The 13,936-nt window shown below is 36.6% G+C and overlaps 1 protein-coding gene across 1 annotated transcript in view; it reads right to left on the minus strand.

The window, feature by feature from the left end:
- PTPRN2 (protein tyrosine phosphatase receptor type N2) overlaps positions 1-13,936 on the minus strand; it is a 691,758-nt gene that overhangs the window by 438,493 nt on the left and 239,329 nt on the right. Inside the window, exon 5 of the mRNA XM_075704660.1 lies at positions 4,105-4,222. Coding sequence (XP_075560775.1) covers positions 4,105-4,222 — 118 coding nt within the window. The remainder of the gene's footprint in view (positions 1-4,104; positions 4,223-13,936) is intronic.

Below are 13,936 nucleotides of genomic sequence, written 5' to 3' on the forward strand. Positions count from 1 at the left end.
ATTTCCTACAGACATGCCCTCACACTTTAGTGAAGAACAATTCCAGGTGGAAGAGCTTTCCAGCTCCGGGAGACAAGGCATCACTTGACTTTCAACATCTCTATGCCACTGTAAGCAAAATTTTATTCTACCAGCCCAGGTCACAGTGTTTATATAGGGGCACAGCTTAAGAGAGTACCATTAGGTTGTTTTCCAAATCTTGGTTTTACTTACATCACTTTATGCACAATGACTTCCTTCCATGCTCACAGCTGTATCAAATGCATGTTCTGACTAATTTAATACCAACAAATGTAATTAATAATCGAATTTACTCTGGTTGCGTTGCAACCAGTAGTGGTCACAGGGTTGCTCACTTTGAAGTACCAGAAAAACCCTCCGCTTCTCCCCAGTGTAGAGCAAGCAGCTACCCATCAGGCATGAACCAAAGGGCAACCCTGCCTTGTACCCATCAGGCACACAAACTCCAGGGAAACAAAAGTTTACTGCACAGAGCACTGTAGCAACCTTGATAGAATTCACCTTAAGGCTTGCTTCCTCCTCATGCTGTTTGTATTTTACTCTTATTCCAGAACTCTAAATTCTGCCTTATGAGGGAGGGTGGACATGCAGGTAACATTATCCACCTCCTTTCAACTTAAAGCCAGACTAAAAATGTTCTGCAGTTTTAGAAAGAGCTGGGCAGTGTGCTTGCTGCTTCAATAGAGATGAACTAATCCAAAGGCTCTCATCACAGAAGGTATCCTGGTTTCAAACACTCATCTTCCATTCATCAATTAATTCCAACACCTATCTTCTCCTTTCTTCACTAACTTTGAAAAGAAAGGGGAAATGGAAATACTAGACCAAATTCTGCCCCAAGGATTTCCACTGGAGCTAATGGGAACTGAATGCACAGATAAAAGACAGTATTTAGGTTAGCTTTTCAAGCCATTATTTACAGTATATAATCACTCACACTGGTGGTGGAAGCAAAATCTGGGATCTAAGACTTCTCATTTTTCTAATACAGATGGTAATTGCACTCAAATTGTGTTTAAATTCCACATTAGATGTAATATTTTATGCTGTAAACTTTTAAACAATTGAAAAGTCTAAAAAAATTACATTTCATTTGACGATAATTTTAATAAAATCCTATGAAAGCATCTGAAATATTTTTAAAATTTTTTGTAGGTCACCAGTATATCACTGTTGTTCACCTAGTTAACACAGAAAGTAAAATGCATTAAATGAGCTATTATTGCAACTGATTTAAAATACTTCTTTTAAATTTGACAAAGTGATACTGGAAAATGGATGAAAGACAAATATATAAAAGCACCTGGTGAGTAGGAGAAATGACTGTCAGCTGAGTTTTTGTTGTGCACTTATTTGGAAGTATTTTCAGTTTTAATTTCTTCTGAAAAAGGACTTTGCATACAATGAACTTTACGGTATAGAGACAATGACATATATAATTATTTATCCACAGAAAAAAATTACATATTTCTTATAAAACCCAGCATTTTAGAAGCTTTTGTGTGGAAATACCTAAATAACTGCACCTCAGATGTTTCTAGAATGTTCTCAATTAATAGATACCACACTTCTTAGAATAAAATTCCTCCCTTTTAAATGCTGTGAGAATCTTATTACTGACTTTTTGATGGTTTTGTTATAGAAATAGTACTATATCCCATTTCATACATTGAAGTATTCTGAAAACGTTTGTGGTTTTGCCTAATTGCACCAATGAACACAACTGACATTTATTCCCTGTGTGCAGGATGGACTTTTTTCCTTTATCTTGGATCTTCTTTCAAGAGTGGGTTTTTTTTGAAATTTAATAAGGGCCCAGGAAATACCACGTACACTCCAGTTAACCACCAAAGAAAGAACTTTCATCTTGAAATCAAGCTCCCAGTTTCAGCATTTTTTTAAGATGAAATCCATGTCTTCTGTTCCTTCAGATTTCATATGCACTAATTTAGCCTAAGTCAATTTACCTTTCAAGTGTCTGAGTCTATTTTCTTGCTCTCACTAGCTCTGTGGGGATTAATGACTCATTAGTATGACTTCATATTGTCTTATTATACACGTTACCCCTAATAAAAGGTCTTCCTGCCATAATGTTTCTTTGATAATTAGATACCTACACTAAGTTGCTTTTTTAATTATTTAATTATTATCTGCTAAGATTTTAGTGAGCACATTGAGCACACTCCACATATAGCAAACTTGATCAGAATCTACAAGACGACAGAGAATAAGTTCCTAGTGTTCTCTGACTTACAGAATATATTGCAAATGGACAACCAGAAAAATCAATTAATGCTTTAAACTGTTGGCACATAAGATAATGCTTTCAGAAGCACAGCTTGGTAACTTCAGAAAATCTATCCACAATAGGAACTGCTATAAGTGGAACACATTTGAAATTCTGATGTTCCTAAAGTGTCAATACACAAATTGGGTTATTTTTTTTTTTAAGGTATAGTTCTAATTAAAAATGCAAAACAGCTCAAACCTGATCTCAACAGGAAGTCCTAAAAATGATAATCTGTTCTCAGTCTAAAACCTAAATTATTACTTGTATCTTATAGATTTTATTTTTATCTAACTATGAATCTGGAACACTGCAGAATACAATCTTGATCTCATGGAAATCTGGCCTATTTTAACTTACTCTCATGAATAAAAGTTTTAGTTCCACTCAGTCTAAAAAAAAAAAATCCCCCAGAAGATATTCAAAATCATTTCTGATACCATGTACAGAAAGTAATCCATACAGTGATAGTATTTTGTGTACCTAAGCAGTGAAAACATGTTTATGGATTCAACCACATGTTGTTATCACCTTTATGATAATCTATAGATCAGTATCTTTAGAAGTTAAGTTTCTACCTTACTGCACTCCTGAAAGATATGGTGCTGTGATTTCAAGGAATGCTTTTGAATCAGCAAATATGTGGAATACAGGATCAAATTCTATGAATTAACTCAAAACAAACAGAGGCAAACACAGTCAAAGCCACTGGGCAGTATCAATAACACAGCATTTTTATTCCCATAAAAGAGCAGTCTAGAGAAGAAATAGTTCTGCAGTATATGCAAACTACATACTGCGGTATATGAAGATCTAAAGTCCAACATTCAACATCTTGCCCATCAAGGCTAGAAGCTCAAGCATTTTCCCCCTATGAAGAAAGTTTTCTAACAAAAAGCACTTTCTATCAATTTTACTAATTTTGAGATTGCATTTCTTAAAATCATGTAGGAGAAAGCAAAATTTACCATTTTTAACATTCCTAAAATTTTATGCATTTTAAAATTTCCTTCTGGGGTTTGTGTGTCTGGGTTGCACTTAAAAGCCTGTAGGACAGAATAGACCAGGTAAAAGAGTATATTTATATGTGTATCTGTATACAAAGACGATACAATTGCAGGTCCTACACCCATATCACACTACAGAATTATAGATGTTGTGTCTCTTGCCGCCAATAACCGCTAAGTCACCCCTCAATATCTTTCAAGCCATGAGGAAAATGGCTTTTGTAATGCAAAGAATACATAGAAATGTCCCAACATTTTTTTCTGTCATGGGAACTTGCATGAATGTTGTCTTCCTGGACAAATTTTGCAACTAGAGCTGAGCATCTATGGACTTCAAAGCAATTACAACTATATTTTGGAAGAATATGAGTTTGAAAATATAATTAGATGCTCAGAATGTCATTCAGTACTTCTTTTTCTTTCTTTTTGTTGGCTTTTTCCAGAACAAAATGTCTCCTGTGAGTAAGCTGCTGTGTAAGTCTACCTTTTTAAGGCAGTCATAAGTAGAGGTGGCTGAACTGACACTAGACACTGCATAAACTGGACAAGAGTTTGAATTCTGATGTCTAAATTAACAATAGAAGGCCCATTTTCTTAACTTGATGATAATCAGAACAGGGTTGAGGGTTTTCATTCATTCTGTCTGTTTTCCAGTTGGTGTTTTCAGTGCTGTTGTATGACTGATTTCCCTTTAGATAGTGGTTTTGGTGATGTGTTCAGCTTCAGCACCAACCTATTTCTCATCATTTGCAAACCCTCCCAATGGCAAAAACACCATTGAAGACTTACCTTCCTGTGTCAGATTCTTCAGATGCAAGTATATCAGGGCGTCTGTTGTGGATTTTGTGAATGGTTGAGAGTTCCTGACCAATAACATGCTGTGTATAATCATCTCGCCAGGTAAAACCTGATAAATAATTAAAAAACCAAACAAACAAATAAAAAAAGAAGTAAAACCACTATTTGATCACTTGAAAGTTTGGCAAAAATGTGTCCTATATAAGCAATATTTAAAAAAAAAAAGAAAAAATAAGCTTTGTTCAGTTGGAACCCAAGAGCGAACTACAGATTCTTCTGTAGGAAATTTTGTTAATCAAACTTTCTTTACAATGGAAGCAAGACAGTAGATGATGTGAGGAGATTCTGAAAGATTTTACTCTTAGGAGAAGCTTAGCTAGTTACAAACTAGCTTTAACAGATAAAAAGGGTTACTTGGACAGCTATGGAAAAGAGTTACCTCACTAGCTGGTATCTATTGAAAGGTTGCTTCACTTCTTCCCCATTCACAGCACACTGTCCCTTCTCTGTTTTCTCCACGCACCTATGCTCTTAGAACACTAAGGAGCTAGTACTGCAGTGGAAGTAAGTATGTTGAGTTTTCGTATAACACATATGGAGGTCAATTTATGTTATCTTTATACTTAAATGTTGTGACAAAGAACTTTACAACAAGGGGGAAGTGCAACGATGAAGGCAAATTCCAGTGATTACTAATTAATTACATGCACTGTCAATCTCATGGTAATTATACTTGAAATAATGATATAACATAATTGTTACCCGATTTGTAGATTTTAGATGTTACGATAACACTTTAGTACATAGAACTTGCCCATGCAATTATCTGTAATTATCTAATAACTAAATATCACATAATTGAAGAGCATTTCTGCTTTTACGCCATGTGCAGTAAAACACCACAAAACCCTCAAATTAATATTGATAAAAGTTCCAGATATGGTTATCCTGCTAATATCTTCCTGTAAGAAACCACCTAAAGAAAAATCCTCTCTAGCACCAGATGGAAGGGGACGTATCTGGTTGTTAGAATCAGCCTCGGAAGGGGGATTTCTGGTTCAGTCCCTATTTCATACACACGTTATAAACTTTATCATGATTTGCAGTAAACATCAGATTTGTTGCTATAGGCAGCCTCTTAGGGTGCACCTAAAGCATCATCAGTCTCAGCAGAACCCAGAACTTGGCCACCTCAGTCCTTGGATGAGTGCTTTATCCAGTGGGCTATTAAAAAAAGGGCTGTATTATTCAGATTTTTCCACTGTATTGAGGTGGAGTTCATTGTCTGTTTACTTCAGCCCAGAACTCAAAAAGAAGTCTAAATAGGAGATTTGTCCATTCTGCCAAAGCAGACAGTTATGAGCATACAGAAGTAAAAATTACTTTAATATTTATCAAATTTTCAGCCTAAGCAGGAGATGCTTAAAGAAGTTTGGTATAAGATTAGAAAGGCCTAGGAAGTATTCAAACTGTGCTATTGTCTGGGATTTAGACAGGTTTTAGGAAAAAAAGTCCCCATTTGGGCAAAGAGTTAGGTGGACTGCATCCCAAACTTCATTTTTTTTCATTAATGAAAATAATAATAATAAACAATCTAGAACCAATGTAAATATGCATGAAGACTTCAACAAACAAAAAAGCTCTCTGAAATTTCTCTGACACTCCACTTTTGCTCTTTTTTTCTCCTTTTCTTAAATAAAAATGTTACTCAAGTTTATTGAGGAAACACTTCACCTGAAATCATGTTAGATGGTAATGGCTACAGTAAATTACTCCAGACCCTTGGGAGGGGAAAGAATCTCTCTCTCTCTCTAATCTATGTTTAGTTCCAATTCATCCTTTTCAAATGCAAATCTCACCTTTTCAAATGTGCTGTGTAAGTAGATGGATTCAAATAATTTCACAAATCTCAATCTAAGGCTCCTCAGAGCATGTTCTTTGTGAATATACAAAAATGAGTCACCATGCACCTATGATTATTTTGGTGTAGTGTTATTAAAATGATTTTTACCTGAAAGTTTTTATAGATATATGTTTCAGTTTACTTCTCTGTTGCTGAGCAATACACATGTCTGTTTGTTTTATAAATTCATGCAGGAGAAAAAACTAAGATAACATTCAAGTTTAGATGAATGTGCAACAAAAAAAGTTCAGCTAAAATACATATATACTCAAACCGTTAGCATAGCCATAAAACTACTAATTTATGAACTAAATGATTCTATGACTCTCTCTGTCCAAAATCTCTACATTTTCACTTTGTAACTCTAAGCCAATACTATCCCTATGAAAGGCTAAAGAATACACAATAAATAACATAAACTTTGAAGAAAAACACACAGAATAACTCTGAAGAGTTTTATTCAAATTAAAGCAAGCAGACTTCATCTGTGGTACCTGCATACAGACAGGAAATTCATCTCTCTCTGTCCTGAGCATTACATATGGCTGCAGACAGAGGGGTCAATAGTTAGTTATGGTTTTTATGCCTCCGTAAAACAATGTTTTCGGTAAAAGAGCATAAGAAACCACTGCAATCCCAATTCTCACTGCTCATGATAATGGTGTATCTTTTGTTAACTTCAGTATACTTTCTTTCTCCTGCAGCATTATTTTAACATTGTCTGCTAATGCATTTCAGACCAGTACAAGTATACCATCCTTAATACTGTAAAAGAACACAACTGTGGCATTAAAGGATGTAAATAGATGAAAGAAAAACAGAGTACCTGTTATAGAGCTTAAGAAACTGAAGTTAATGGAATACGCCCTCTCAACTTGTCTCCTAGCACTTCTAACTCACATAAGAGTTAGAACAGGACATGGATGAAAAATGCAAATTTTAACTAATTCAAAAATCCCCTCATCAATAAGTTAATATTGCTGTTTCTTATGCAACTATCTCAGGAACTGCAACGTGTCTAAAGCTAACCTTATGCCAATCATTTTCCAGCATTGTTTCAGTTTCAAAAAAATCTCTCCCACACACTGAGCTCAATAAAACAGCACATTCAAGAACCATAATGCCACGCTGACAGCTGCAATCAAAATTAAGGTTGAGAAGGAGCATATGACGCCGTATGGCGATTTCCTGTTCCCTTTGTCTCTGCCGTCACGCCTAGCGCCAGCTCCTGCCTCACCGCCCAATTATTACAATTTATCTCCACTGGCTGAGCAGGATCACAGCAGTGCTCTTGTACACACATTACTTCCATGTCACTAACGGGGAACGGTACAGGGGGACACCCAACCCTTAATAACCATCCCCCCTGCAGGTCTGCCCAGGACCTGCGTCTCCCAACTGTGAATTCCCACAGACGGACAATGCCAAGAGAAGGTCTCCGGCAGACACTGGAGTGACGCAAATACGATGACAACAGCAGCAGCAGCAGCAGATATAAAATTGCTCTCAGCTGAAGAGCACTGATGGTAATGAGCCCGCATGAAAAATGCCATTGCTACAAATTTTCCCCACAAAGAGTAGCACTTTTCATTGGTGTCAGAGTCCAAGGTTTAATTATTTTCTTTTTTTTTTAATTGAAACTCCATAATATAAATGTCTGTGAAAAGGGCATGCTAGTGTAGAGCCAGTGAAGACAAGACATTAATGCCTTTAGTAAACCCAACATGCACATCAAAACCAATGGAGTTGCTCCCTATGTGACCCAGTCTTTCCTTGTTATCATCAGGTATCTCCTTGGATCTTTTCTTCGCCCAGCACAATTAATTATTATTATTACCCACAACTACAAAAAAAAAAAAAAATTATTATTGTCCAGGTATCCATTATGTTCAACACTTAGCAATAAGTATGCCAATAGAGAGTAAATGTCTAAGAATTATTTTATTAATTGAAATCAAATCAAAAGCAAGTAGTATAAATAGTGAAGAAAACAGTTTTCACAGATTCACCCTGGCGAAGATAATATTAGCTTCTGTCTCCAAATGTAAAGTCAAAGTTGTTTTCACATTTATCATACAATTTCACTTTTAACCTGCTTAATTGGCTTTGCTGCTATACCAATTACACAGTATTACTGAAAAATAATAAAAATTCAAATATGCATTTTCTTCTCTCAGCTGTTCAATTTTTCTAAATAATGGCATTCTTTCCTGTGGTTTTGACTCTGTTTTTCATCTTAGAGAAACTTGATGCCTCTCCAAATATACCTGATCACATCTTTAATGCATGTAAATTATATTAGCAACTGTTGAAAACATTAATCTCCTACTTCTCTGTCTCAACTTATTCTAGTTCAGAATTATTCATACAAATAATCTTCACTGCCTCTGAAGGTCTAGGCAAGAACAACATCAGTAGAGTCCAATTTATGTCCTTTAAAGCAACAACAGTTCTCACTGCCCAAATGTTTGGCCCTGCAAATCTTCCTGCTCGTATTCCCGACCCTTTTCCCAACCAGCCTGACTGAGGCTGCACAGGGCGCTGCAGGCAACTCCAGCAAAACCTGTGTCTGACAGGATAACACCATGAGACTTCCAGCTCTTGTGCCAATCAAAATCCCAAATGATTCGTTCTGCATCAATATATTAGCAACAAAATTATTTCTACGTACCAAGTCCATTCAAAGTGATGAGATTATTATATATTGGCAGAAACCTATATAGTAAAACCTGATCCTTCTTTGTGAGGAAATCCCTGTATAAAGGCCAAAAGAACTCAGAAGTATTCAGACTCAGAGCCAGAACATGTTACTGGTTTTGAGTTGTGACATTTTTTCCCCAGTTTTTGGTAATGTTATCCATTTTGTCCAACATGGTGTATGATAAAATAGGTTTTTCTCTGAGCTACCTTAAACTGCTACTTCATTTCAGCCAGGAAACTCTCAGTTGTAGAGCTCAGAGACTTTCATCCCCCATGCCATGTGTTGCAAATTGTTAATGCCTACTTTAGCTGTCAGAATGTCTGCAGAATTGGGAATGATTGGCTTTCTTCCCTATTTTCACAACAGACAGGTCAACATATAGACATGCCTTTCTGCAGGTTGCCTTTCCACATTCTCTAGAGGAGCTGCACTTGTTTGCATCCCAGACCTCCATTTTCAGAGCTCAAGGACATACCCAATAATGTTCACATATTTCAGTACAGGCTAAGTCAAATTTGCAGCTTTAATGCTGAGCTTGCTGTGCGTATAACAAAATTAATTCTTTCAATTGCTATATTTTCTAAGTAAGAATGCAGCCAAAAGATAAAATCCTGATATTTCCTGTTAAGATAAAAGAAAACTAGAACATTTTCCGAAAGCAATTTTGCAACACAACTCGCAATGACAGGTTAATGGGAAAAATAGTAATAGAGAAGTTAAACCCACCTTTTAAACCAAAACCTTTTAATTCCCCTGTATCTTTGGCTTGGAATATTAATTTGTTCTGAAAATTGTGCCTAAAGATGGTTTCTACAAAATGGGAAGAAAAGCTGCCAAGACAGTTTTGCACTACACTTCCATGAAAACTTAGTCTAATTAAATTTGTTTTCTCTGGTCAAGCAATGTATTGTCTTCTAGATGAGAAGAAAATCTGGAATAGACTGTATTTGAAGAAATGACTGGGAGTTATAAGCAGTCATCACCACTCTTGTTTAATCCATTTCAGCTCAGCAGGAACTGTGGTCATCCTCTCCTGGAAGTCCCCAGGAGCTTTTGTTGATTCCTTCCCTTTTCCGCTGCATTCCCTGGCAGCAGTGTCGAGTACCAGATTTGCATCGGTGAGTTTGTTGCCCTCCTTTGGAGCTTCTAGTGGGATCTTCTCTATAACATGCAAGAATTTCAGTCGCTGCATTCAGCAGCGATTCACTCACACTCACAGGCAAAGAGCTTCCATTTGAATGAAGAGATGAAAGGGCTGCCTAAGGATTACGGTTTCGAATTTGCACATATTGTTTTAGTATACACAAAAGTGATAGTCTCCATGGAATTAAATGATAAGCATGATCTTCTTACAGCCCTGATTTTAATTTACTCCTAGTAGCTATCCCAGAAGGTGGAGGGAAGTCTTTTCAGTTTTTTGGAATGTCTATTATTTGAAAAAGCCACGAGTGCCTCATTTGCCAAGGAGATCATAAAATAATCTCACCGGACTCAGTATGCAATGCTTCCTTACCTTTATTTCAGCTCTTGTAGACAGCTATAAATAATTGGTTTGTACAAGAGAAAGTTTCTAAGCGCTACATAAGATTTTTCTGCCACTGGAGCTGATAGTAGTAAAGGAATAATATGATAATGCAAAATATATCATCTAACTTCCAACCAGAATAAGCTACTTCCCAAAGACTAGAACAGAATGGATACATGAACAAGACTTCCCAAATCCTTGAGATAAATCCCATGCTATGCACCATGTCATATAATCTTTTTCACAAATTGATGACCCTGAATCTGAAAGCAGATGGTTCCATTCACAGAAATGTTTCTCAGGAAGGCAGATATGTAAAAGGGGGCTCTGGCATGGTTACAGCTTCATGTTAATGTTCAACCTTAATTTCATTTATGGTCAGTTACATCTTTAACTTGAATGGCTCTCTGTCTTGTCTAGGCTGTGACATACTTATCAAAAAGCAATCAAATCTAATATAGGGTGAGCAAAAGTGCACCTTCTATTCCTCCATTTCCTTCTGACCCTGGACTATGTCCTCAAGGAGTTTTCATGAACATGAGCAAATATTCACATGCACCCAAAATAGTGATACTAAAATAAAGATAAGACTGCTTTGCTTGTTTCACCGAGCTTTGAACCCACCTGTGTTAGCTGAGAATCAGATCAAAGTGCATGTGACTATTCCAGATTGAACCCAAAAAGCCTGATGTTAGTTCTACAGTGCAAAACAACTCTCTTTACTACATTAATCCTTTGCAATCTCCTTTTACAATAAGAAGTAGCGAACTTTCATTTTCTGTCAAAATAACTTTCATTTTTCTGTTCCCTTCCCCTTCCTTTTCTATCTTATTATTCCTTTCCGAGCACCACTCTAAATGTTCATTCACTCATCTTTTAATGCAGGATCTCCTTAGTATGCAGGAATTGGTTGTAATGCTAGACTGTACAATGCTAAGAATGGAGATATTGTCCAAATAGTAGTTAACAATGCATATAAAAACAGCAGGTCTTCCTTCTCATTTTATTTTATCCATTTCATTTCATGCTAACAGTAGGATGGCAGCTTTATTGTCATGAAAAATATAGTTCCTGGGAAAGGACTTTTGAAGTGCCTTCAGTCTAGGAATTAAAACATCACCTGTAACAAGGCAGAATTGATCAGAAATGTCCTGGCACTTAAATAAGTAGAGAAAATTAAGTGGATATACAGGTCACAGATATTCTAGCAAATTCATCTCAGATCTACACTTCTTCATGTATTTTTAAATGCCTACGAGCAGAACTGTTCTTTCAGCTCCGCATAGCAGTTCTCACCCCCGTTTTATGAAACTGCTGAACTCTCATTGATGTTTGTGAAAAATCAATTTTCGGCTATCAGAAGAGTGCTTTCAATTGCGCATGCAAAGTCAATATACAGGAGCGCCAAACTGGGCAGTACGGCAAAGGCTGCAGATGCAAACACATCTCTGCATTTGGTTCTGAACATAAGTCTGTCAGACCAATGTACAGACCATTGCATCAGCAGCATGGAGGGAACGCTAGAAGGAGTCAGAGCAAAGGCTTCTGCAGGATATTCACACTGTATCACACAAGGAAATCTGACATACCTGAAATGTTTTCTCTAGCAAGGGCCTTTGGTCTCCTGCTCACCATGCTCTGTGCTGCATCAAGACCAGTGCAAATTAAAGCAGAAAAAAGGTAATTTTTTCTTTATTTTAAATGATAGGCAGAAAGTCTATATATAGTTTGGGTGGAACCATATCCTCCATTTTCCACTTTTAAGCCACTTCTCTTGGACTGTAAATTCCTCCAGGAAGAGGCCATATATTGCATGCAGTTAATACCTCAGTGAGCTTTAATAACATTTTTGGACAATTCATGTAATGCTAATACACGGATTCACATTGATGCTTTGTCAGCTGCACGCACTCTGATTTCTAGTTCTTTCTAGCTTCTTTACTGCCTTCTGGGGTTGATCTCTGAATATTTAAAATATGCCATACTATGAACTGTGATTCAATTTTACCCCAATGTATCACAATGCTACTAAAAAGCAGATTTTTTTGAATCTCTGAATGAGTTTTTGAGCAAGATTGTCAACAGATTAAGATGTTTACACTGAAAGAGCTGGAACAACCAGATATCAACTGAAAGGCCTTAAAATTTGAGACTTTGTGAGCCCAGTTCCAGCTGATGTCCATTCATAGCACATCATTCAAAAATCTCCATCATTTTTTGCTCATAACCACCAAGAGATGCTAGGTTTAAATGTCATTTACTGAAAACTCTGACATTAACAAAATGCCTTAAAACATGACATGATGACATAACACTGAAATAAAACATACAGAGAGAATAAAAAATTCCTATCATTCTTGGGAGCAATTTTACATTTGCGTGTTCTATGCTCAGTTAAAATCTGAATATTCTGAAGTAGCTCTGCCAACTTCATGCCACCAAGGTCTAACATTAACTGTGCAGACCTGCTATACCCACTGTGCTCAGTATGAACTAGAGAGAACTTCCTCTGGGCAAAGACCATGGTTTGAGAGGTAGCTTGGACCTGCAGGCTGAGCCACAGGGGAATGAGCACCAGGAGCAGGGACCAAAAGCATGTTTGCCTTCTTTTGAATCTGCCCTTCAACTTGCAATGTGACACAAACTCTGTGATTCGCTTCTCTATCTGCAACATGGATGTAATAAAACACAATGTCAGGGGTTAAAGTTGTACTGATTTTGCGAGGCATTCAAATATTGTAGAACTGGGCTGGCATAAACAAGAAACAGTGACAAAACCAGAGTCCACCAGGAGCTACTACAATGCATCGTTAACTAAGTGGCAGGTGGTTGCTTTTTTTTCTTAACTTCAGTGTATTTCTGTTATTTAAGGACTAGTAACTAATATCAAGGAAGCGAATGTATTTTCAAAAATACCGTTCATTCCAGAAATTTGTCCATCAGCAATTCTGAATGCCATACAAAGCAGCAAACCTCCTTTAGAGCAAACACTGAAGTGAACCATCAATAATGTTAAAGTATTTCAAAAACATTGGTGGTGTAGCTCATATTTCTCTCTTTCACTTAGTATTGTTACAGAAGATAAGTCTTCTGATCAGTAGCTGCCAGCTTTAAGAAATAGTGATATATTTCTAGATAATTGACTGCTACATATTACCATACTTTTGATGTGGTGGAACATTCATGTGCCTTATTTTCCACTTCCTCAGGGTATCCTGGTTAAATGTCACATGCATTTTTCTCCCATTTTAAGAAAACAAAACCTGCATTTTAATTCTTTTTGAGAGGCATAAATGTAATAAGAAGGGAACATTGATTATTCTGTTCATCTACAAACTACTCCAATAAACATATAAATAATACTGGAAAACGTCATGCAGCCTTAATTATCAGCAGCGTTACCCCTCTGTTCGTAACAATCATGATAGATGAAACCTGCAGCAATCAATCTGATTGCTCTGACAGCAGTTTAAGCTAATTCACAACAAAAGAGACAAAGTTAAAAAGCCAAACTATCATACGTATTTTATAAGCATATTGTTATTTAATGTAAGATCTCTGTTTCATTAATCAGATTTCTGCTCCTTAGTAATGAAATTACGAGCAAATGCCCCTGTAAACATATCCAAGAGCTAAGTTGTCCAAGAGCTCCATACACTCCTCCTTGGCTGCTCCTAATATCAGAATGAAAACA

Source organism: Pelecanus crispus, chromosome 2 (genome assembly GCF_030463565.1).
Source record: "Pelecanus crispus isolate bPelCri1 chromosome 2, bPelCri1.pri, whole genome shotgun sequence".
NCBI lineage: Eukaryota > Metazoa > Chordata > Aves > Pelecaniformes > Pelecanidae > Pelecanus > Pelecanus crispus.